The 27,390-nt window shown below is 31.3% G+C and overlaps 1 protein-coding gene across 1 annotated transcript in view; it reads right to left on the bottom strand.

Annotated features, from left to right (window-relative positions):
* LOC111709119 (ras association domain-containing protein 8) overlaps window positions 1-27,390 on the bottom strand; it is a 47,033-nt gene that overhangs the window by 7,924 nt on the left and 11,719 nt on the right. The window contains exons 3-9 of the mRNA XM_023482726.1: window positions 19,155-19,265; window positions 12,439-12,613; window positions 11,812-11,922; window positions 9,316-9,785; window positions 4,739-4,816; window positions 3,110-3,270; window positions 176-284 (exon numbers count right to left, since the gene is read on the bottom strand). Coding sequence (XP_023338494.1) covers window positions 176-284; window positions 3,110-3,270; window positions 4,739-4,816; window positions 9,316-9,785; window positions 11,812-11,922; window positions 12,439-12,613; window positions 19,155-19,265 — 1,215 coding nt within the window. The remainder of the gene's footprint in view (window positions 1-175; window positions 285-3,109; window positions 3,271-4,738; window positions 4,817-9,315; window positions 9,786-11,811; window positions 11,923-12,438; window positions 12,614-19,154; window positions 19,266-27,390) is intronic.

Here is a 27,390-nt window from a genome sequence, read left to right as displayed (position 1 = left end):
ATGAATGCTATGAAGTAATGAGAAAGCTGTAGAACCGATTTAGTGTAGACAAAAGTAAATGTTAAAAAAAAAATATGATGTCTAGCATGTAATATTATGGATAAACATATAGTAAGCGATTTGGCGATGGCTAAGTAAATGCGTATTTAAGTAATAGATAAAAGTAAATATATACCTGGGAGTAAGAACGCATCTCGTCTCCGAGTCTGCGAAGGGTTGCGTTGGTTTTCTGTAACTCTAAGTCGGTCATCTCAAGCCTGTGTTTCAACTGATCCAACTCATTCCTAGAATAGGAAAGATTCAAATAAGGATAGATAGATAGACAGATAGATTTGGATAGATACATAGATGGATAGATATAGATAAATAGATATAGATATATAGTAGATAGATAAAATATAGAAAGATAGATAAGAATAAGAATAAGAAGAAAACTATTAAAAGACCACGAAATGGAATCCCCAGATTGCCATCGGAAGTTTCAAAATTATTTACGAAATAGAATTAATATTTTTATGTTTTTTTATGTTTATATTGTTTCTTTGCTAGAATAATTAAAAGCGACATTTAAATACAGGTACAATCAATGCATCTTACTTTTAAATAACTCTTAAGTATAATACAAGCTTATTCAGGAACTTGTTGAGAAGGAGCTTAATCTATTTTTTTCTTTTTTTCTAGAGGGGGGGGCGCTCATCACCCAATGGGGCCCAAAACCCCTAGGAAACCATAGATTTTACTAATACAGGGACGGGGTGAGCCCCCATAGCCCCCCCCCCCTAAATATGCCTCTGCATCTGATCTGCCTGTACAGTGTATACTATAGTTGGACCCCCTGAGGAGAATGAAAATATGAAAAAATGATGAATAATGCAAGATTATTATAATTTCCCTCAAGCCAATCCAAGCAGTAAAACAATACTGCAACTTTTATTATACCATGGAGATTCATCAAGGTTTAGACAGACAAGGTTTAGGAGAGGACTAGAGAGGGATAGGATAGTTCTAGGAGACGGTTTAGAATAGTTCTAGGAGACGGTTAAGAATAGTTCTAGGAGAAGGTTTAAGATAGTTTTAGGAGAAGGTTTAGGATAGTTCTAGGAGAAGGTTAAAGATAGTTCTAGGAGAGGATAGTTCTAGGAGAAAGTTTAGGATAGGTCTAGGAGAAGGTTTAGGATAGTTCTAGGAGAAGGTTAAGAATAGTTCTAGGAAATGTTTAGGATAGTTCTAGGAGAAGGTTTAGGATAGTTCTATGAGAAGGTTTAGGATAGTTCTAGGAGATGGTTTAGGATAGTTCTAGGAGACAGTTTAGGATAGGTCTAGGAGAAAGTTTAGGATAGTTCTAGGAGAAGGAACAGGATAATTCTACGAGAAGGTTCAAGATAGTTCTATTTGAAGGAACAGGATAATTCTAGGAGAAGGAACAGGATAATTCTAGCTATGAGATTGAGAAGGTTCTAAATGGGAAAAGGTTCGAATTTAAAAGTTATAAGATGTTTATGACAGGTCTTTAATTCTAAAGTTTTTAAGAAAATTCAGCCCCCCCCCCCTTCATCAGATAGAAAAAAAAACAAATCAAAGTTTTCACACCCAATTATTTTTATGGCATTTCTGCCTTGCAACCCCCCCCCCCTTCCATTAAGAATATTTAAAAAGTGTGAAAAGTTGAGTTTAGGGCTGAGCTAGAATTATTATAGCTACCGGGGGATATTAAATCAATTCTATGGATTATAGAACCTAGGGCGGGGCGGGGCTGTAAAGTGTAAAGTGAAGTTTGCGAAAACTTTTTAGGTTTCTTTATTGGGATATTGGGATTGATAATAAATAAACACAATTATTTTGAAGGTCAAAAACATGTACACTGTAGTGTACACATTTATCACATGGATTTGAGCCCAAAACTTAAGACAAATTACCCTAGTATCAGAAACCGGGTTTCGCGAATAAGGAAATTTTGTATAACTGCTTGCCTATGTGCCTGTATAACTGCCTGTCTGCTTATATGCGAATATAGCTGCCTGTCTATGTGCCTATGTACCTGTATAACTTCCTGCCTATCTGCCTATGTGCCTGTATAACTGCCTGCCTATGTGCCTGTATAACTGCCTGCCTATGTGCCTGTATAACTGCCTGCCTAGTGCCTATGTGCCTGTATAACTGCCTATGTGCCTGTATAACTGCCTGCCTATGTTTACAAGTCGTGAACCAAGGTAAAGTATGATCCAAGATTATAAATTCTAAAACTGACCCGAGACTAATCTTCAACTGAGCGCAGAAATTGGATGGGACGAGGATAATTTAATTTATTTATTCACTCAGTTTATTCAATTTTAATTCACATCCTCGATCAAATTCTGTCAGTTTATTCTATTAAAAAAAAACTTAAAAAACTAATATTGCCACTACATTTTCATTAACATTTTAATATCTTTTTCCTTCATGATGATTTGGGGTTTCATTTCATTAATCTTTATCTTAACTTTCTCTTGTGACACAAAGGATACTTTTCCTTTATTTTAAACTTTTTATATTTTAAGCTATCAAAGACAGATAGAGAAATAGATAAAGTTTAGTAAATGGATAAATGGAAACAGAAAGATAGAAGAAGCCAGACAAAACAGATATACTAAATGTATTAAAGAGGGGGTGTTGGTGGGTAGAGATTGAAATAGTTTTTTAAACGAACGAAATTTTTGAGAGCGAAAGAGACTTTTCGTGAAAAAGGATGTCGTTCAGAAAAAACGAACGATGGACGACCGAAATAGATCGTTAATCGAATTTAAAGACAAACGAAAAAACGAGCTTGAATAAATGAATGTCTACTGAACGAACGAATTTTATTGTTTTTTTCTTAAACAACGATTTTTTGGAACAAACTTAATAAAAGATGATAGTTTGTTACTGAATGAACAATTTTTTCGAACCCATTTTTGAAAAAAATATCGTTTTTTACTGAACGAATGATTTTACTGAACGATAATTCAGTGAGAAAACGAACGACATTGAACGATTGAAAAGCAATGAACGAACGGAATGAAAATAGTCTAACCTGTCCACCTCTATTGGTGGGATATAAGGTTAAGGTTCACGTGTACCAAACAAAATATACCTGATGGTAAACTGATTTTCGCCTCCGAAGTTTGAGAGTTCCTCCTCGTTTCTGGAGGCCGCCTCCTCCAGCCTCCGAACCTCGGCTAGGACAGCCTCCAGCTGTGAAGGTAGATAATCAACTCCTCCGGATCCAGCAAAATATCTCAGTTCATTTTCACACTAGATAATTATACAAAAATTAAAATGATTCAAATCGAATCAAATTTTTTTTTAAATTTTCAACTGAAAATTCTCAAGAAAGTTTTGAAATAAAATTTATAGAAGATAAGATTGATTTATAGATTTTCGTGTAGAAAGATGGACAGATGAAGTGTTCGATAGATGGATGGATAGTTAAATAAATAAATGGATATTGGATTGGAGACAGAAAATCCTCTAAAGTAGATTCAAACTTTGATCAGATTTATTCTTGGCTTTTGATGAAACTTACATAAGTAAAAGTGTTTTCTGACCTCAACTTTTTGCAATTAAATGTTTTATGGAGCGCCCTAGAAGCCTTAGTTTATATAATATATATTCAAACTCATCTATGTACACTTAAATATTTGTACATGGGAATTTGTTCATTGTTTTTAGGTAATTTTTAAATATTTTTTTCTTTTTTTGATAAAAATATTTCAAAGTTTAATAAATTGAATAATTAACTTATGACAATTATGAAATCTTTGAAGTTTACAAAAAACGGTCTATAAGGATTAAAATAAAAACACTAGCTGGGGGTGGTTGATGAAAAATTACACATCTAAAAGTTTAAGATAGAGTCTAGGATTGAAGTCTGAATAAATAATTCAAGACAAACTCAGAGCCAAGGGGATACTCAGAGCCAAGGGGATACTCAGAGCCAAGGGGATACTCAGAACCAAGGGGATACTCAGAGCCAAGGTGATACTAAGAGTTAAGTAATAAAATAAAATTGTAAATTGCCGGAAAAGCTAAATAAACAAAATTAAAAAAAAATTAATTGTACTTAAGAGAAATCAAAACATAAAATTAAATGCGGTAAGAAATTAACTAATTGGAAATATTAAGAAAAAAAACTGTACGAACAGAACTAGAATAGGATTCAAACTGAGCGGAAAGAGAAAAAATAAAAGAAAACAATTCTTAAAGTTTAAAAAAGGGTTTAAATTCAATTTGAAGAGAGTGACAAAAGAAATGAATAATGAAAGAAAACCAAATTGACTTAAATTTATGAAAAGGGTCGAAAAGAACAAATAGAATTAATTTAGTAAATGTTTATCACATGAATAATCTCTGCATGCTGGGACTGAATTAAGTAAATGTATATCACATGAATAATCTCTGCATGCTGAGACTGAATTAAGTAAATATATATTACATGAATAATCTCTGCATGCTGGGACTGAATTATGTAAATATATATATTTTATGAATAATCTCTGCATGCTGGGACTGAATTATGTAAATATATATTACATGAATAATCTCTGCATACTGGGACTGAATTAAGTAAATATATATTACATGAATAATCTCTGCATGCTGGGGCTGAATTAAATAAATGTATATTACATGAATAATCTCTGCATGCTGGGACTGAATTAAGTAAATGTATAGTACATGAATAATCTCTGTGCTGAGACTGAATTAAGTAAATGTATATTACATGAATAATCTCTGCATGCTGGGACTGAATTCTGGTTTTCTGTGCAGAAACCAAATTTTGAAGTTCTCCATAATCATCCTAAACAAAACAAAAACATAAGACGTTATTAAAAAAATGTTTTTAAAAAAACTAAACCTTAAAAACAACGTCAGAATCTTTATTATTTGTCCTGGAGTTTTTACTTAAAACATAGTTGATCATAAGAATGCCTAGATCTTGTGTTGAAATCAATACCCTAATACCATTTTTCAGAAAAAAATAACAAAAAAAACATCAGAAGTCATGAAAAAAAGCCATTAAAAACATCAGAATCTTTCTAGAGTTTTCACTTAAAAAGACTCACACCCCTGATACCTCAGAAACTCAACCAAAACATTACCAAAACCAAACTCAACTATAAACTTTAAACAAGATTCGACTTTCTTAAGTCAAGTTCTGACAGATATCAAGGTATTGGAGTAAAATATCCGACACAAATATGAAATATTTATATCTTTTGGTCACAGGTTCCTATCCTGTAAACTCCCCCCCCCCCTCCGCCACAGATAGAAGAGGGGGAATTTCCCTTTAAAGGGACTGTAAAGGAAAAATGAAAGGGGGTATAGGCTGAAAGATAATCACTTTAGCTCTTGATCGCGACCCATGAAAGTTTTATTTGATGTTCCTGTCTCGAGAAATTGATTTTAAACTGTGTTAAAATTATAAGAAAGTTCATATATGTAAAATTTAGAAAATCTTCAACTTAAATCACGTGACCAGAACTATCACCAATGGCAGAGCAGTATACTGATCACGTGTCTCCGCCTGTATTACGTGACCACTTTACTACACTGCCATTGGTGGAATTGCTGGTCAAGTAATAAGGAAGTATAAATAGTATTATGAATTAAATCTATTAAAAATATAAATAACAAATATAAAATTAGAATTGGAGTAAACCTAAGTTACAATTAGCTTTCTCTGGGATATCATAGTTTTCAGATTGGTTGCATACTTGCTGAATTTGATCTATTTAAACCCTCTACTTTTATACAAAATTGTATATATATATTAATTTTCGTATAAATTTGACACAGTTGTATATCAATTTCTCGAGATAGGAACATCAAATATAACTTTAATGGGTCGTGATCGAGAGCTAAAGTGATTAGCTTTCAGCCTATACCCCATTTCATTTTTCCTTTACAGTCCCTTTAAGTGTAAAAAAAATCAAATTAAGTGCAATACGCACAATTCTAAGGGGGGGGGGATTATATAATTTTTACGCAGAAAGATTAAAATATTTGAGATATTATTCTAAAAAATTTGCTGCGACATGAATTATTTAAAATCAAATTTTACTTTTACACCCCGACGTACCCCCCCCCCTAATCAAAGCAAAACAGTTGCGCCTATCTTTAATGTAAACACTGCACTCAAGAGAGGAGGAGAAAGATAAACACAGATATCAGACAATATCTGATTCTGATCAAAGATAATATTACAAAAAAAGCGAAAATTGAAGGATTACAAATAAAGGAATCGAGTATTCGATGCAAACTCAAATTTACTAATCCCTATATATGTATATATTCAAGCCAATGTCATAAACCTTAGATATTTCAAACTATGAACCTTGTTTGGTCCAAAACTCTAGTTTGAAATATCTTTTAGATTACACCATCAGAATGCAAAGATATAGGAATTAGAAAGTTCGAGCTGTGACAAAAACTTAATTTCTTTTTGAACTAGTTCTGACAAAAACCTGGTGATTTATTGATACAACATCAAAGACACGACTTTAAGCTTCGTGACATTTGATTTCTCACCCATTTGAAACTTCAAACGTTGCATTAAGTATACTGATAATGTTCTGTGTATTCATTTCATTCATGTTAACCTTTTAAACATAAACATAGATTTTTATATCATTCATTTATCAAATAAATCTGATTTGCCAGAGTATTTTACAAAAAAATAATCTTTAAAAATCTGATATAAAAAGGAACTGAGTTCTTGTTACAAACTCTAACCTTCTAATCTCTATATCTTTAAAATCTGGTGTACACCTTCACTTTTCAATACATTAATTTTGTAAGAAGGAATAGTCTAAGTTTGAAATATCAAAGGTTTACACCATCTTGTTGCAAAGATATAGGGATTGGAAAATTTAAGTTTGTGGCCAAAACTCAATTCCGTAATTTTTATTTGATAAAACTTTTAAGTTTAATAATTAATAGAAATAATATTGTTCAAACATAAAAACTATGAAATCAAACCCATCCTCTCCTTCAATCCATCCTCTCCTTCAACCCAATTAAATTAAGCCAAATTCTTTTAATCCTACCCTTCCATTGCATAAATACTCAGCTAGAAGGTTATATTTCCGTGCTTTTACTCGCATCATTTTTTATTAACAATTTTGCAACTACGCTAACTAACCCTTGAATTATAGAAGTTGGATTTCATTGATTTCATTTATCTTAGACGCTCTATAGTCTTTTAAATTAGACGGCGTATGACAGGATGGATAAGATATATGTGCATTAGTATGTTCAAATATATTTTAACACAATCAAAATTGGTAAATATTCCGCCTAAGTACGTTATTTTTATTTCTTCCAAACCAAACCAAATATTACAAGATGTTGCATTTCTGTTTCAGGGTTATTTAAGTGTATGTTGGATTACGGTGAGGGAAAAAATTTTTAAGAACTTTTGGACACCCTGTAATAGAAGGATGGGGAGAAGGGTTATTTATGTTGCACTGGTGCCGTTGTACGCCAAAGTGCATAAGGTTTCGTCTCGCAGTACGAAAGGCCCTGAACGCAAATTAAACGTGTTCATTCTTCATTATTAAAATATCATAACGTGAACCCCTTCAATTTTATCTATAAGTTCAAGCAAAAACCTAATATCTTTATGTCATCCTTGAAACTTTACAAAATTGATGAACGGTGACATATATATAAAGTTCAATAAAGTTGACTGAGATATACAGCTGCCAACTTTGAAGTTTGACATTAAATAAACATGATGTTTCTTTGGAACAAAATCATTATTTTACAAAACTTTATTTGAAGAATCTTTCTAAAAAGTGTGTTATTATTTGTTTCAAATGAACCCCCCCCCCTCGCACATTTGGGTTTTTTTTTTTTTTTTTTGGGGGGGGGGGGGTTCAGCCAAAATGAGTTTATTCCATAAACCTCTTATTTATGTCAACAAATTCTTGGCCGCTTAAGAATTTTTTTATAAGTAGTCGTTATGTTGTTTAAATGTTATGTTTTAGTTCTGAATTTCGACCAAAAACTGGCTATTTCATATGCTTTTTTGTACTTTTGCTATAAAATATATGCTTTTTTCCGAAATAGCTCGCTGCAATACAGACGACATCTAAATATATTGCGGGTTTAGAGGATCCATTCAAAGATAAATATATTAACGATAAAGTAATAACAAAATTGAAATCATTATAAATCAATGCAAGCTACAATTCATACGATGTTTATAAATGAAAAGATTATCAGAATATATATTTATTTTGTCCATTCTCACCATGAAACACAAGACAAATGCATTTTAAGAGGAGTATTGTGACAAAAACCAGTCACCCCCCCATAATGGAATTGGATATGATCAAACTTTCTGAAAAAGCATTTAATATCTTTGGAATATTATAAAATGCAAAATGCTAAATGCAATTCATGGATTTTTTCTTCGATCTGAGTTTTAGCATTGAAAACAAGTTTTTGGTCAGAATGAATACACAAATATTTTTCATCCATTCATCCCTGGATTGGAGGATTTCGTGTTTTGTTCCATTCATCCCTGGATTGGAGGATTTTGTGATTTTTCGAACATGAATCGGGAATATGGTGCAGTGTTAAAAACAATTCTTAACAATCAGTCTCGATTTCCAGCCAAAATATGTTAATTCTGTTAGAGATAAGGTTTTATATAATATTTAAAGTAAAAACAGCTCAGACTCTTGTCCACAATAGTTAGTTTCTTTTAGGGATAAATTATAATTTCCGGTTTTCATTGTTGGCTCCAATTTTGCTTCTTTCATGTTCCCTCGTAATTCAATTCGAGAAATTTTCCTTTATTTTAACACAAACTCTTCTTTACTAGTCTCTATATTTTTATGAAAACCTTTCATAATTCAAACGGAGACAATTTGATCAAACAGAATTGATAGTTTAAAGGTGCATGACAACAGAACATGGGATTGAAATATTAGAATTTGTGGCTAGTGTGTTTGATGTCCTTTTCACTTTGATTTTGGCAATAACTAATTCTAACTTCACTGCAAAAAAAGCACGTTATCGCTTTAATCGGACAAATTACAATTAGTTATATTGCGATATAAATAAAGATACTTTTGATATATCGCAAAACATGTTCGTTGAAGGAAACAATATTTATTATAGGGAATCAGCTATTATCATACCGCACAGAGTGTGCGATATATCTAACTGTAATTTTTTCTTTGAATGTAATAGATATATCTATTGGAGCAATAGCGGTTTTGCAGTGTAACCTAAAACTGAATAAATGTACTGCTCTAAATTATAGACGAGTGAAGATCAAATTCTTACATTCTTCCAAGTATTTCTGGCAGGTGATGAGTGACCTCTAGCGGGCGATCCTGAAACACGACTAGGAATAGATCTGCCTGGTGAAGGTCCCTTGGGGTGCCCTCTCACTTCTCTATGATGAGGAGGAGGGGAGTAATGAGGCGGACGCCCCATATGTTGATTTCTAGGGGGTGTTGGGGAGTGAGGGGCGTAAGAAGGGTGAGGAGGAGGAAGCCCTCGGCTGGGGGAGGCGGAGACATGGCGCCCCTGTGTAGGGGAGGTAGGGATTGGACCGCCCCTGGCATGAGAACCCGGAGGAGGAGGTGGTTCTCTATATGGCGGTGGTTCGGCGGGGCTAGGATTCCGGCCTGGGTGAGGTGGAGGTCGGTAGGCTGGAGGTGGAGGTCCCACCCCTCTGTAACCTCCTCTAGAGTATCCATAGTCTTGAGGTCGATCTGGGGACGGAGATTGGAAACGAGATCGGGGCCAACCTAAAAAAAAACAATTTATAAATCAATAATCTTCTATATATACAATATACTTTGCTTATCTGTCTGTCCATTTGTATCCAATAAACGTCAAAACGGCTGAACCGATCGGGCCCAAATTTTGTGTGACCCAAAGGAATGATTATGGAACATAAAAATTGTAAGATAATTTTAGAAAATAGTTGGATTTTTTTTTCAAAATGCAGGCGCAAACTGGAAAAGAAAAATCTGCCAAAATTTTAAAAAGATTTAAAATGGCCGACTTTCAGAGGCTAATATCAAATACGATCTATTGACAAACGGTAAAAAGAAATAAGTTTTAGCCACAAATTCTAATTTTCAAATCCCTATATCTTTGCAACCTAATGTTGTTAACCTTTGATATTTCAAACTATCATTATTTGATCAAAAATGATTCATAGTTTGAAATATTTGAGGTCTCCGACATTGAAATGCAAAGATATAGGGATAAGAAAATCAAAGTTTGTGACAAAAACTCAATGCCTTTACATTTATGAATATAAAATCAATAATGATGTCTAAATAAAGAAGTGTAGTTCAGAAAATGATGTACAACAAGAACTGTGACGGGGTGTGCGCAGACGTGTGAGCACCCTGTTCAATTGCTTCGACCATCATCATCTATTTTATTTTATACATATTGTTGAAAATTAAAATTTGGAAAAAATAAACGTTAAAATAGTTTTAATAAAACTTGTTCAAAATATGTTAATAATAGCTTCTAATATTCCAGGAGGGTTAAGGTTTCCTATTTCAATATTATAAAAGTGCTTGCATGTAAAAGGATATATTGCACAGATATCATATTTTAAAATCGTCAGCTAAGTATCTAGAAATTAGATTATCAATGTTTAAAAATTTCTCATTTAGCAAGATAATAAAATATTTCTAATGTTTCAGATCTATGTATGTATTGTATATATAATTCAGAATGTATCTACCTATATTAGATTCAAGAACCCATTAGGTGTAATTATATCACTAATTACATCACTAATTATCCTTTATCTCATGTTCAACCCTCATTTATTATGCAAGGTTCTCAACTATTTTAAATGGATAAACTAAGGAGGTAAACATCTGAAAAGAACATTTCAAAAATGAAAAAGTATTCTTATTGTTGAAAGGGACCGTTCAATAAATTCTTAAGAGTTAGTATTTTTATTTCGATCCGAATCAAGATTTGAAGGTCCATGAACCCTGTTTTAAGCTTTAATCTAAATCAAAATTAGAAAGTTTTGCCTTTTACTTATGTGTCAAATATTAGATGTTATTTGTAAAAAATGAAAATAATAAATCTGTAAAAAACCAGATGTAGGTAATAGATTTCTCCCGGGTTTAACTGAAGAAAAGAAAAATGAGAAAATAATTAAAATAGAAATAAAATGTAACATCTGGTTCGGATATACAAATACGGGCAATAACTTGAAGATGAATGAATTTTAAAGGCTAGGGGTAGTTCAACGATAAAGAGGGGTTAAAAGTAAAGGAATAGGATAGTAAGTCTGGGTGAAAATGATAAAAGAGACAAATTGTTGTAATTTAAAATACTTTACATAAAGGAAAGGAATATATTACAGGAAAAATAGTTGATCAAATTTTAAGCTTAAAACTATCAAGTACACCCCCATCCCTTTTTAACCCCCCCCCCCTCCTCCGAATCCGTGGAGAATTTCTTGCTTTGTTTTTAGTCCTTGCTTGATTTCAAGGTGTATTTGTGCCATTGTTTTCAATTCATCTGTTCTATTCGACTCTAAAGAGGAATTAAAGAGCAAGACAACAGCAAGAAAAATCGAAGACGATAATTGTTCATTTTAAAGGTTTGATTATTTTTTTTTTAAATTTAAAAACATCAATATTTTTAAGTAAGTATTAAAATAACGAAAGTTTAAAAATTTAAGGTTAAAGATTAATTATTTTTTTTATTTTCAAAAATCTAATTCGTTTTAAATTGCACGGGCAACGCCGTGCACTTCAGCTAGAATTTAATAATAGTGCACTTTTTTACCTGAGGGTTGAAATCCCGAGGGTGGGAGGTGACTAGGTCGCTGATTTTTAGATTTCTCGGCGTCCGACGAAAAATTGGACGAATCGCTGCCGGTCGGATCCGATCCTTGTCCTGAATATTCTAACGATTATATCATAAATTACCAGAATGTTTTTAAGATAAATCCACCAATATAAAGTTTTAATTGTTTAACAATGCAGAGAAAAAGTTTAAAAGTTTGCAAGGTGTTTTAGTGTTTAGTCTTTACAAGTCATTAAACACTTGAAAACTTTAATAAACTAAATAAAGCCAACCGAAAAAAGCAATCTAAAAGTTTAAAGTGAAATCAATCAAATTAAATCATTTATTTTACAAGAAATAAATTCAAAGTTATTACAATTTTTTTAAAGAAAAAATGTTGAGAAAAAATAAGTCTTGACTCTAGAAAAAGAAATTCTTGTTCAATGATGAATGAAACCCAAGAAGCAAAATGAAAATGTTATTTCCTCTCTCAATCGTAAAACGTTGAAAATTCGAAGCGGCGGTATAAAAAAGGTGACATCACTATTTTTAAGTTTAAAACTTTTAAATAAAGAATATAATTTTTTTATTTTTCTATATCGTGTAAACCTGATATAATCGTATTTCCTGAATCTGGACTGAGCCGTGCTATATCCGGTTTTAATCGGCCTGGAGGGGTCTTCCAAATACCCTGACTAAGAGGTCCTTTAGGATCCGTTCCTACTCCCTTTAGGGGATCCAGAGGAGATCTTTGAAGGATAAATTGAACATCATAGGAATATTCGCCCCACTTCTTCATGACCTAAAATAAAAAATATAAAAGCTAACATCTTTATAAAATGTTGAATTCCAATTCCAAATGCAAAGTTTTGATGGAGGTTATTTAAGAGCATGAAGGCAAGTTTAAAGACTATAGTTAGGGAAAGGTTGTCTCAAACATGAATTTGAATTTTTACAATTTACATCACTTCCGGCTTGAGCACACGGCCTTTTGAGTTTAAGTTTATACGCCTGAACCTTATAGCTCCACCTTAAAAATCTTAAGATCGCATTTAACACGAAATTCTAAAATTAAGATATGCATAATGAATCCCCCCCCCCTTCACCCTGACTCTCCAGACCACAAAATATTGAAATATATAATGTTTGTAAAATATGTGTAACGAGGTTTTCAGGGCGCTTCGTGCCCATCTTTTATTAAGATCAAACATGTTCTCTTTGTACACATTGTAAGACAAAAACAAACAAAAAGTTCACGTAATTTGTAAAAAAAAATTCGTGAATTTTCAAAATTTATTCTAAATCCAATTTTGTTGGGAGGCTAATTTTTGAAATTTTTATCATCCTTAAACCTTCCTTGGGGCCATGTGTGAGGTCCCAATAAACATTAGGACCATTCGGTTCAGCCGTTTTGACGTTTATTGGATACAAACTAACAAAGCGACAGACAAGCAAAGTAAATATATAGAAGGTATCTATTAATGCCGGAAGATGAGGGTTTGATAAGGCTGACGTGTGAGTCAGGTTTACTTCATACAATTTATTCCAATAGGTGAACACTGCTCTTCATAAACAAGCTTCAAAACAACAATCAATTAATCAATGAATCGTTCTCTTATGTGCAAAGGTTGACAAATTAGTTAACCACCCCCCCTTATTACATTTCTGGATTGCAAAAATTTTACAAAGTTTTAAGGGATATTGAATTTCTTGATTTCAATTGATGAAACAAAAGAGAATAGAGGGAGGTGCTGATCGACCTAGTAGGTGGGCTGATAGAAGAGGGAGGTGCTGATTGACCTAGTAGGTGGGCTGATAGAAGAGGGAGGTACTGATTGACCTAGTAGGTGGGCTGATAGAGGATAGAGGGAATGACTGATTGACCTAGTAGGTGGGCTGATAGAGGATAGAGGGAATGACTGATTGACCTAGTAGGTGGTGTAAGTTGGGGGGGGGGGGATTGATTCTTTGCAACCAAAGCACTTAAGGGTACAAGTAGTTCATTAAAGCTTTTAATAAAAATCATGAGATAAAATCTAGAGTAGAGAATAAATACTCAACTGGAAAGTATGGATTAGGAAATCTACACAAATGAATGAATTAATAATGATGAATTCATGAATGGGTGAATAGTTACACAGATGAATAGGCGAATAAAAAAACTGATGAATGGGTGAATAGATAAACTGATGAATAGGCGAATAAATAAATTGATGAATGGATGAATAGATAAACAGATGAATGGGTGAATAGATAAACGGACGAATGGGTGAATAGATAAACTGATGAATGGGTGAATAGATAAACTGATTAATAGGTGAATAAATAAATTGATGAATGGATGATTAGATAAACAGATGAATAGGTGAATAGATTAACTGATAATAGGTGAATAATTAAACTAATAAATGGATAAACAAATAAACTGATGAATGGATGGATAAACTGATGAATGAATAGATGAATATTTGGTAATATTCGGTAATATTTGCTATATCTTGTATATCTTGAATATCTTGTATATCTTGTATATCTTGTATTTCTTGTATTTCTTGTATTTTATACCATTGCACCCTAGGTATCCCCTGTATCCTTGGTATCCCTTGTATTCATGGTAGCCTTGTATACTTGGTATCCCTTGTATCCTTGGTATCCCTTGTATCCATGGTAGCCTTGTATATTTGGTATTCCTTGTATCCTTGGTATTTCTAGTAGAATTGCATACTCCTGTAGACCTGAACTGTCATGTTCTTTTGATGAATCCATCCTGACCCCCATCCCCCCGGTACAAAGCGCGCACAAAATGCTTTAACATCATTTGAACATCTAATTAAGCATAATCACGAGTTTTGCCATTTTTCCTTCATTTCTCTCGTCCTTGGTTAGGGTGGGTGGAAGGGATGGAGGGTTTTTCTTTGAATTTATTTCTTCCCTTTTTTTGCAGTTGCGCTTTATCAATTCGTAGTTAGTTACCTTCTTAATTTCCCCTACCCTTGGTGTACCCATATCCCCCCCTTGAAGCACCATCTTTAAACTAAAGTCCCCCTCCCCCCGTGATTTCTAACCTTCACCCCCCCCCCTCTTTAAACATCACGAAACAAGTCGCATCATTATTTATTACGACATATTATGAAATTTTCACAAAGGAATTGAGTCTTTGCCGCAAACTCTGACCTTGTATCCATGGTAGCCTTGTATATTTGGTATTCCTTGTATCCTTTGTATCCCTTGTGTCCTTAGTATCCCCTGTGGTGTATCTCAGACACCTGTTTTGTCTGGGTAAAACCTTAAATTTGTATAACATTTGTAACATTTGTATCCAATGATTTCTTGTATCTTTCATTTATTTCTATCCCTTGTATCCCTTGTATCCCTTTTATCCCTTGTATCCCTTGTATACCTTGAATTCCCTATGTTTTCATGTGCACCTAGAGCAATGGATAGAATTGGTTCTGTAGTATCCTAGGTTTAGCCCGGAGCAAAGAAATATTCCTCCTACCTCAAGATGATGTTCCAACTAAATATTTACGAGGTTCAACGGTGAGAAGGATGCAATTCAGTTACATTCCTTCACCAAAACTATGCTTGAGTTAAATATTTTCATTAAAATACCCCACAATCAGGTCAAGGCACTTTTCTGTCATGTTCTAACAAAAAACCTTCCGTCACTAACCAACTATACAGACAACTATTTTTCACCAAAAGCTCACTAACTTTTCGTCTTTTACATGTTTAGCTTGCCAAATCTTCTAAACGGACTAAATTACTCATCAACATTTTGTAATGTATGCTCTCTAGGATAAATAATATTTCTCCCCAAACCTCGACATAAATTACTCGCATAAACTATAAATCACTCATTAGAAACCATTTATCAAATTATCCAGTCACATCCCTTACATAATTCATGCTTATCAAATTTGAGAACAATTTTCATCTTAAGACAAAATTTTTTTCAAAGTTTTAAATTTCTTAGTTTATTTTCTAATCTTTAAACCCCTCTTACACGAAGAAAAAATTAATTTACTTTTAAGATTTAGTTAGAATTAAGCGTTGAACTGAAGAGAAAATATTTAATTATACATGTTCACGACCTTTCAAGCTTGGTTTCAAAATACTCCATCTGTTGGAATTATTTCAAACTGCCCAATCCTATACAGTCTACAGTCTACAAGTTCATGATTTGATCATTCATTCATTCATCATTTATTCATCCCTTCATCCTTACACATTCATTAATTATCAATTCATCCTTTCATCCTTTCATATGTTCATTAATTCATTAATTCATCAATTCATCAATTAATCAATTCATCAATTCATCAATTCTTTAATTCTTTAATTCATCATTTCATTAATTGATTTATTTATATGTTTACCTTTTCTTTAATTTTTATCTTTCTATGTATTTTTAATATCCAAATATTTATCTGTTCATCTTTTATTTCTTTTTTGATTTATCTATTTAACTCTTAGTTTATTTTTAAAACCATTTTACGTCTATTTATCTATAAGTCTGTTTGTTGATTCATCTTTTAATTTATTCTCATAAATTTCTCACAATTTACTATTTTAGGTCTTGTTTCTCTCAAGTTTTGATTGAAATTCAAATTTTTAATTAATTGAGAGCAGACGAGGGTAGGATGATATTTTCAAACCTAGACAAATATAAAGTATATATTGGTATATAGCAAATATAAAATATATATTGGTATATAGCAAATAGATTAGTTTATCATTTTTACCAAATATATATAGCATCTATGCACAAGAAATGGTAAATTAATTATGTCTACAAAATAGATCGGTAAATAGATGCCTAAAAAATATATTGGTAGATAGATGCCTACAAAAAAGATTGGTAGATAGATCTCTACAAAATAGATGGGAAGAGAGATGTCTATGTAATTGATCCGTAAACAGATGTCTACAAATAGATCGGTAGATAAATGTCTGCATAATAGAACGGTAGATTTATATCTACAAAATAGATGGTAGAAAGATGTCTACAAATTAGATCGGTTGGAAGATGTCTACAAAATAGATTGGTAGATAGATATCTACAGAATAGATCGGTAGAAAGATGTCTACAAAATAGATCGATAGAAATAGATATCTAAAGAATAGATCGGTAGAAATATGAGTACAAAATAGATCGGTAGACAGATATCTACAGAATAGATCGGTAGATAACTGTCTACAGAATAGATCGCTAGAAATATGTCTACATAATAGATCGTTAGATAGATGTCAACAAAATAAATCGGTAGATATATGTCTATATAACAGATCTGTAGATAGATGTCTACAAAATATATCGGTAGATAAATGTCTACATGTTAGAACAGTAGGTTTGTCTATAAAAAGATCGGTTGATAGATGTCTACATAATACAATAGATCTGTACAAGATGTCTACATAATAGATGCATACCGAATATATATTATGTTCAGATCAATGTGTTGTGTGTAAATAAAGGTGTGGCTTAAACCCAGCACGGATAGATGAAATATATAGATAGCAAGGTAGGTAAGTAAATAGATAGATAGATAGAAATATAGATAGATAGAAATATAGATAGATATATAGATAGATAGATAGATAGATAGATAGATAGATAGATAGATAGATAGATAGATAGATAGATATATAGATAGATAGATAGATAGATAGATAGATAGATAGATAGATAGATAGATAGATAGATAGATAGATAGAAAAATAGATAGATAAATAGAAATGTACAGATTGAAAAAAGTTGGATAGACAAACACGTTTAAAGATAGATAGATAGATAGATACAAACAGGTGGATATATGGACAGAAATAAAGATAGATTAAATATTGAGGAAAATGGATTAAGAAATATGAATTTATGCATAAATAGTTATATCGAGATAAATAGATTGCAGGATAAAAAATAGTAAATAGCGTGAATTGCATCAAGTCCATTTAAGTAGCAAGTGGTTTGGTTAAGAAGCAAAAAGTTTTTCCACTTTTTTCCTCTTTGCGCGTCAATTTTGCGCGTACATCGTGAGCGTAGCATTGTCCATATTTGCAAGTTCAAATGCGTGCTTGGCTAGGTGTATTTATGCGTGCATACGTTTTTTTTTGCTAATATCCCACTAGGAGGTTTATAATATAGTTTCACCCTTTAATCTAATTATATTATATTCAGTTCGGCGTCATGGAACAGTTGATTACTATCTAATATCTATGCAATGCTAGTTTCTTAATATTTTGTTAAAAATATATACAAATTTTTACAGTTAAAAAAGGAAAGGACAAGAAAGGAATTGAGTCTTTGCCGCAAACTCTGAATTTATAATCCCTTTATCTTTGGAACCCTCGTAAATCTTTGATATTTAAAACTTGTATTATCTGATCTGAAATATTACGAAAAACTTCTTACAATGCATCATCACATGCNTACAGATACAGATATGCATATATACAGATATAGATATAAATATATTAAGATACAGATATACATATATACAGATACGAATATAAAAATACAGATATATGTAGATACATACCTTTAAACATCACGAAACAAGTCGCATCATTATTTATTACGACATATTATGAAATTTTCACAAAGGAATTGAGTCTTTGCCCCAAAGAAAAATTTTCGAATCCTAATATCTTTGCAACTAGATGGATGGGGGGGGGGCATAAAGCAAGAAAAAAGAGGAAGCGCGTGGTTTTGTGTGATGTATGCAACATGTAAAAACAAAGGATTAATGAATATTGTTTATTTCCACAGAGTGAGCATACTTAATATATTAAGCATGGTAGACTAACAGAAGGTAATTTATATCAATCCCCCACCTTAATCTACACTAATTGAATAATAATAAGGAAGTATCAATCAAATCAAAATATTATGGATAGATAGATACATGGAAATCCATTAATAAATGAATGAATGAATGCTTAAATGAATGTTAATCAAAATTAGATTTTTCAAGGATTGCTTCAGAAAATTGATTTATGAAAATAGAGGAATGCAAAATCATATAAAACGGGATGAATGTATTGATAAATGAATAAATATGAAAGATGAAAACTGAATATTTGAAATATTGACTGTAATAATAAATGTACATTAATAAGGAATAAAGTTGAATAGATGAATTCCTTGGATGAATGAATATATGAATGGATATTAAATGAATAGATGAATTCCTTGGATGAATGAAAATATGAATGGATTTTAGATGAGTAGATGAATTCCTTGGATGAATGAATATATGAATGGATATTAAAGGAGTAGATGAATTCCTTGGATGAATGAAAATATGAATGGATATTAAAGGAGTAGATGAATGCGCGCTTACCTGTAAAGGGTGCTCTTGAGGAGCGAGCAATCTCTCATTGTTCCTCCAGCGCTCTATGAGCGTGAAACGACCCGTGCGCCCTGTAGCGTGCGCAAGCGCGTAGACTATATCCTGAAATAGACAACAATTAATTGACAATTTTAAATCAATCAATCACAAACAGGTTACATCCTGCGTGGGACAAATTCTTGACGATTTTGAACAACATCTGTAAATAAACATTACATCAAATAGTTTCTAGTACGATAGATGGCAACGAAGAATTTGTAAACTCTCAGTACAGCTGTATTCTGACGTCACAAGTGTCACAGTTTTATGTGTCCGACAAAATTATTAATATAAGTGATAATAAAGTGCTTATCTTACAGTGAAATAAGTGCAATTTGATGTGTTATTTATATTTTCTGTTTTTACACTTTTTTATTTCATCTTGGAAAACATGTCAACACTCAACTAATGTTAGAAAATTTTGTTTTCCTTGTTATATTTGACACTTGTGACGTCGTGTATAATTGGTCCATTTCTCTGCTGCCACCTATTGTACTTGATACTCTATTTGAATTACATAAAAATATTTGTTTTTTAAAAAATGACATAAATAATTATCATAATAGTTGTTATGCCGATGCATGATTAGACTTTTTATATAAAAATTTGCTATACAGACATTAAATAAATAAAATCTAAGAAATTGATAAAATTATTTGTAAAAACGTCAGTAAATCAATTACAAAAAATATTCCCCAACTTTTGACCGGGAAAAGAAATAAAAGTTAATGAAATTTCGAGGAAAAGCCATTTAAATTCGTTTTAGCTCTACATAAAATCCTTAATATTCAACATGTTAAAAAAGATTATCTACAGTTTGATTTTCAATTTTTTAAAAAAAAAGTTTAATTTTGATTAGTCTCATTAATAATTGTAAACATGGGACATATCCACTAAACAAAATCCTGGATCTTTTTAGAAATATGCTTAAAAATCAAAGAAAGAAGAAGAAAATGAATAGTTATATCTCAAATATGAAATAATGACGGCTTACTTAACTTTTTACTGATATTTTATCTTAGTGTTAGACACAGATAAATAGACAGACAAAGATACAGATAGAAATTGAAAAAGACAGATATTTAGACACAATAGATGGACACAGATAGACTTTCGGACATGTAAGCAAATATACGTACAGACACATAGAAAGGTTTCACACATACAGATAACTTGACGAATATGCAGACAGACATATAAGCAGATTTATTTAGAAAGAAAGTAAGATAGACAGATAGATAGACAAATATTCAGGGCATACAGGTCTATATATATATATATAGACCATACACAGACAGATAGTTAGACAGATAGAAAGAACCGACAAGCACGGACCGAATCCCCTTCTATTTGGATTGATGTTTAGGCATTGAAATATATAAAAAGATGTGCATACAGCATACAGCATACAGTCAAGGTCAACATACTCAATAGATCGATTGATGGGTTTGTAGATACAGATATACATACATACAGATACAGATACAGATATACATATATATACAGATACAGATATACATATATACAGATACAGATATAAATATATATGTATATATTTCAGTTTTTAAACTTCACATTTTATTAAAATAGAATTATACTAAACGATCCTCAGTAATCAAAATTCGTTGAACAACTATACAGATACAGATACAGATATACTTATATGTATACAGATATAGATACAGATACTGATACACAAACAGTCAGAAACAGATATACATAAATAAAGATACAGATATAAATATATTAAGATACAGATATTCATATATGTATACAGATACAGATATGCATATATACAGATATAGATATAAATATATTAAGATACAGATATACATATATACAGATACGAATATAAAAATACAGATATATGTAGATACATACACGTCATAGATACAGATACAAATATATATGTATGTTTACATAACTATAAGGCAATAATCAGAATAGCTTCTCAGTTTTCATATTTATTAATACAAATTGATTCAGATCTCTCGATCCTAAATAAACATGGTTTAACTGATGCTTTACAACAAAAATTTACAAATTAAAACAAAGACAGATTTGAATATTTTTAAATACATAAAGAGTGATAAAAAAAAATAAAAATAAAAACTTATGGATTAGGTCCTATTTTTTGTGAAAGAGTTATTTTATTTTTTATAGAACTGTTAAATCATGCTGATCTCAATTTATTTGTAACTATGAGTACATATAGAAGTTTGAATTTAAATATAAAATTTAAGTTCTAAAATTATTACAAAATTTAAAAAAAAAGGAAAAGAAGGAAAGTAATGATGAAAAAACTGTGAAAAATGAGAAAATATATGAGAAAATATATGAGAAAATATATGAGGAAAATATATGAGGAAAAGAGAATAAAAAAATTCAGGAAATCTGTGAATACAGAAAGAAAGAAAAGTAAAAGAATAAAAGAATTAAAAATTGTTTGATGTAGGACTACAACTATATGATGTAGGACTACACCTGTATGATGTAGGACTACAACTGTATTATGTAGGACTACAGCTGTATGTTGTAGGGCTACAGTTGTTTGTTGTAGGACTACAGCTGCATGTTGTAGGACTACAACTGTATGTTGTAGTACTACAACTGTATGTTGTAGGACTACAACGGTATGTTGTAGGACTACAACTATATGATGTAGGAATACAACTATATGATGTAGGACTACAACTATATGATGTAGGACTACAACTGGCCATGTGTTTAGAGTGTACAGATTATAGGTGGAAAATCTACCTTGTATAAATTGCATAAATTGTATAAATTGTAGTTTATTAAACTAATATTCCATAAATTCTAGTATATTTACTTTTTACAACTATTTCATTCAAAACTTATCAGTTAAACCAACCGCAAACCCCTTTTCTTTAGCCCTGGAAAACCAAAAAATCCTTTCACCTTAAACCTGGGAAACTCACAAGCCCCATTTTCTTTTCCTGACAACCCGATATAACTCTTGTCCTTCTTTTCCAGGCAAACACACAACCCCATTTCCCTTTTTACTGGCAAATCTACAGACACATTTACCCTTTTCCGGGAAACCCACAAACTCTTTTTCATTTTTCCTGGCAAACTAACAAAACCATTTTCTTTTCCTGGTAATCCGAAATACCTCTTGCCCTTTTTTCTTGGCAAACCCATTTTTCTTTTTCCTGTCAAACCTACATCCCAAATACCCTTTTTTCCTGGCAAAAACCCAGAAACCCATTTTTTTCCTGGCAATCCAACATACTTTTTGTCCTTTTGTCCTTGCAAACACACAAACCTGTGTTCCTTTTTACTGTCAAAGTTTGATAAAGGTAGATAAAGGATGTTAACTTTAAAGTATGTTTACTGTAAACTGCAAAGTTTGATAAAGGTAGATAAAGGATGTTATCTGTAAAGTATGTTTACTGTAAACTCTAAAGTTTGATAAAGGTAGATAAAGTATGTTTACTGTAAACTGCAAAGTTTGAGAAAGGTAGATAAAGGATGTTATCTGTCAAGTATGTTTACTGTAGACTCTAAAGTTTGATAAAGGTAGATAAAGTATGTTTACTGTAAAATCTAAAGTTTGATTAAGGTAGATAAAGTATGTTTACTGTAAACTGCAAAGTTTGAAAAAGGTAGATAAAGTATGTTTACTGTAAACTGCAAAGTTTGATAAAGGTAGATAAAGGATGTTTTCTGTAAAGTATGTATAATGTAAACTGTAAAGTTTGATAAAGGTATATAAAGGATGTTAACTGTAAAGAATGTTTACTGTAAACTGCAAAGTTTGATAAAGGTAGATGAAGTATGTTGTTTACTGTAAAGTTTGATAAAGTTAGATGAAGGATGTATACTGTAAAGTTAGATAAAGGTAGAGGAAATATGTTTACTGTAAAGTTTGATATAGGTAGATGAAGTATGTTTACTGTAAAGTTTGATAAAGGTAGATGAAGGATGTATACTGTAAAGTTAGATAAAGGTAGAGGAAGGATGTTAACTGTAAAGATTGATTAAGGTAGATGAAGTATGTATACTGTAAACTATAAAGTTCAATGATGGTAGATAAAGTATGTATACTGTAAACTGTAAAGTTTAATGATAGTAGATAAAGTATTTATATGTATACTGTATACTGTAAAGCTTGATGAAGAATGTCTGCTGAAAAGTTAAGGTTTGTTTCGTCAACTTGATGAAACACAAATAAACTTTTATTGAACTTTGCCTCTGTCTCTCCATCCTTCACTATCATTCCCCCCAGAATAGCTTTCCCTGGGGCAGCAGTTTTTCCAGGGGAAGGGGAGAGAGGAAGGTGACAGGGGAGGGAAAAGAAATGGTAGTCATAAAAAAAATTTAAAAACAATTTTATTTTGATTAATATTAAGATACTTTTCAAATTGTTTTTACTTGAAAATTTATTCTGTGAAATATCACCATAAATCATTTTTTTCAATTTCCCTTCAAAGAGTAAAAAAGATTAATATTTCTATCCCGAGTTAATAAACCAGATTTTGACAGGTTCTCTCTGCCCAGCTTGATATTCTAAATAAACTTTGAATGAGTGAAAGTTGACTGTCAATGTTATTATTAATAAAGTTTTTTCATGTTAGGTTTTTATTAAAAAACTTTTGAGATTCGATTTTCACGTTTTCTACCACTTTAGCATCTACAGTAGTAATCTCTAAATGTCTATTTCTTTGTTTGTTTGTATGTCCGATCATAACTCATAAACCCCTAGACGAATTTGTCTCAAATATTAATATTAGAACTTTGTAAAACCACGCGCGGGAGTATTCTTAGCTTGTATTAAATATTTTAGATCTTTTATCTAGTTATTAAATAGGTAGAAAGGGGGGGGGGTATTAAGTTTTAAATGTTTCCTAGGATTTAATAAAAACCTTCAGCAGAAACCAACCTTTTAAGATAAATTAATATTAAACCGGAACCAACCAAAGAAATGTAGAAAGATTAGCGGGGATAGAAATCATTGAATCAATAGACGGACAACATTTTGGTAAAGAGTATAATTCTTTGCTGCTGCAATCGTCTTTTTCATAATCGACAATTTATACTAAAAGGAAACTGGTACGATAACATTGATCGCCATGAAGATCGATCGATTTATAGACAGATAGACAGTTAGATACATAGATAGATAGCCATACAGATGGGTAGATATTGATATAGATAAATGAAAAGATTGATATATAGAAATAGATAAATAACTAGATCAGTGTCACGTTAGATATATAGAGATAGAAGGACAGATATTTATATGAGAAAAAAAATCAAAATGAATAGATAGATTTGTGTAAAGTTAGATGGATAGATATATAGGAAAAAAGGAAAGTAGATGGATAGATATATAGAAAGAAAGGAAAGTAGATAGATAGATATATAGAAAGAAAGGAAAGTAGCTAGATAGATAGAAAGAAAGAAAGGAAAGTAGATAGATAGATATATAGAAAGAAAGGAAATTAGATAGATAGATATATAGAAAGAAAGGAAAGCAGATAGATAGATAGATATATAGAAAGAAAGGAAATTAGATAGATAGATAGATATAGAACAAACAAACAAACAAACAAACAAAAAATCAAATAAAAAAGACATTAAAGAATCCATAAGGAACAAATAAGGAAGAAGAGTTAAAAAAGAGATAAATTAAAGGATGAAGAAAGTAAAAGAATAAATAAAAACATAAATAATAAATATACTTAAAAGAATAAATGAAAACATAAATAATAAATATACTTAAAAGAGTGAATAAAAGTCATGTATTCGAAACATACAATAGAAACTTCTCTACTATTTTTGAACAAAACAAATATATTTATAAAAATAAACCAAGATTGGTTTATATCAGGATATTCATAACCGGGTTATTATTTTCCAAAAACTTTATGTCCCTCAAGTTAAATTGAAAAAGAACAGACGTCAGTTTCTGTCATTTCAGTGCAGATAAGAAGACATCTGTTAGATGCAATTACACAAGTAGAAAACACTTAAAAATAACAGCAAATCGATATTTTTATTAATTAGTATCATACTACAGGAGATAGATTAATGTAATTAAAGATATGGACAGTAAAATAAATGGATGAAAAGATTATTAGAAAGATAGCTAACTGTAAAGTAACCAGAGGCCGAATTTAAAGAATTTGAGCCGCGGCTTAGATTTAAGATTTAAGATTCAAATATTGTTGGTTCCACTTAAAATCGTATTAAATGTTTCAAGATGAAAGCCGACGCTCAATTGAAACCGTTTTTTTGGGGATTTGAGACGCGGCTCAAATCATTAAAAAGTAAAAAGTAAAAAGATACAGGGCAAAAATGGGGGTATATTCAAGAAAATATATACTCCTGAGATTGGATAGATAAATAGATAGATATTTAGATGAATAGATAGGTAGATAGATAGATAGATAGATAGATAGATAGATAGATAGATAGATAGATAGACAGATAGATAGATAGATAGATAGATCGATAGATAGATAGATAGATAGATATAGATAGATAGATAGATAGATAGATAGATAGATAGATAGAATTATATATAGATAGATAGATAGATAGATAGATATAGATAGATAGATAGATAGATAGATAGATAGATAGATAGAATTATCTATAAAGAGGTGAACCCTTAATATAGGATAAATCTTTCCCAAGCCAAGGTTTTAGAAGTTCGGAACAATTTTTTCACAAACAAATATTAGACAAAATGCAAAAACAATGAATTTACAACATGTACAAACGTACTGCATTTTTACGGGAGGAATATAAACAAATCTGAGCATGAGCAGCACTGTAAATCTAGAATTTTTAGTTCTTCTCATTTTATCCGGAGTTAGGGTCCTCAAATAATGAGTCCAAAAAAATGTGTATTCTTGGGTACTCTCTGATTGGGCACACTTCACTCTTAAGTTCCACATTGTTTGGCTAGTTTGATTTCTGTTTTTTTCATATGAGAGTCAGAAAGGAAAAAGAAAAAAGGATTTAATTTTCTAGAATTGAATAAATCAACAAAGAAAATTTTTATTCAAATAATATATTGAAAATAGTCGGATTCTGAACACAAAATACAGAATATGTACAGAATACCAGGATTGAAATATAGAAAACGTACGGAATACAGAGCACAAAATATACAACAAAAACACAGAATACAGAATACAGAATACATGATACAGAATACAGAAGAATAAATAAAGAACAAAGAATACAGAAAACAGAATTTAGAATATAGAATACAGAATGCAGAATAACGAATAAAGAATACAGAACATAGAATACAGCACACTGAATTTAAAATATAGAAAACAGAAAACAGAATACAGAACACAGAATACAGAATGCAGAACACAAACTACAGAATACAGAACACAGAATACAGAATGCAGAACACAGACTACAGAATACAGAATACAACAAACAAATGAAGTAAATGGCAATATGTCTAATAAATGACTTGATTGTGTGTTTACTATGTCTCAAGAATATAATAATGCAAGGAAAGTTAATTCAGAAGTGTACGTATCTTGTGTTCTGCAGTGTACTGTCTCTGGGCGGTAATGTAAACACAAGACGGATGTCAAAGCCTGACATGGTATCCATCTTTCACATAAAAAATCAATGAAATATTAGGGTCATAGGAAACTATTATGTGAACTATTAAAATAATCCAAATTTACTGCTTTTAACTCCTCGGATACTAAACGAAAACTGATCCATCAATTCTTGTTTACAAATTCCGCCCAAAGAGAACTGGTTTCAATATGTGTCTAGTTTCTAATGAAAATGTTTACTGTGTCTAGTTTCTAGTATAAATGTTTACTGTGTCTAGTTTCTAATGAAAATGTTTACTGTGTCTAGTTTCTAATGAAAATGTTTACTGTGTCTAGTTTCTTCGTGAAAATGTGTGTATAGCGGAAATGGTGCAATTCTTCTATACACTCTATAAACTTGCGTAGACAGGCAATATTTAACTTTAAATCATCTGAACTATCCTATCCAACCAACTATCTATCTGGGTATTAACTTTAAATCATCTGAACTATCCTATCCAACCAACTATCTATCTGGGTATTAACTTTAAATCATCTGAACTATCCTATCCAACCAACTATCTATCTGGGTATTAACTTTAAATCATCTGAACTATCCTATCCAACCAACTATCTATCTGGGTATT

Source organism: Eurytemora carolleeae, unplaced genomic scaffold, assembly GCF_000591075.1.
Source record: "Eurytemora carolleeae unplaced genomic scaffold, Eaff_2.0 scaffold739, whole genome shotgun sequence".
NCBI classification, from domain to species: domain Eukaryota; kingdom Metazoa; phylum Arthropoda; class Copepoda; order Calanoida; family Temoridae; genus Eurytemora; species Eurytemora carolleeae.
This window is presented reverse-complemented; position numbering and strand designations above follow the sequence as displayed.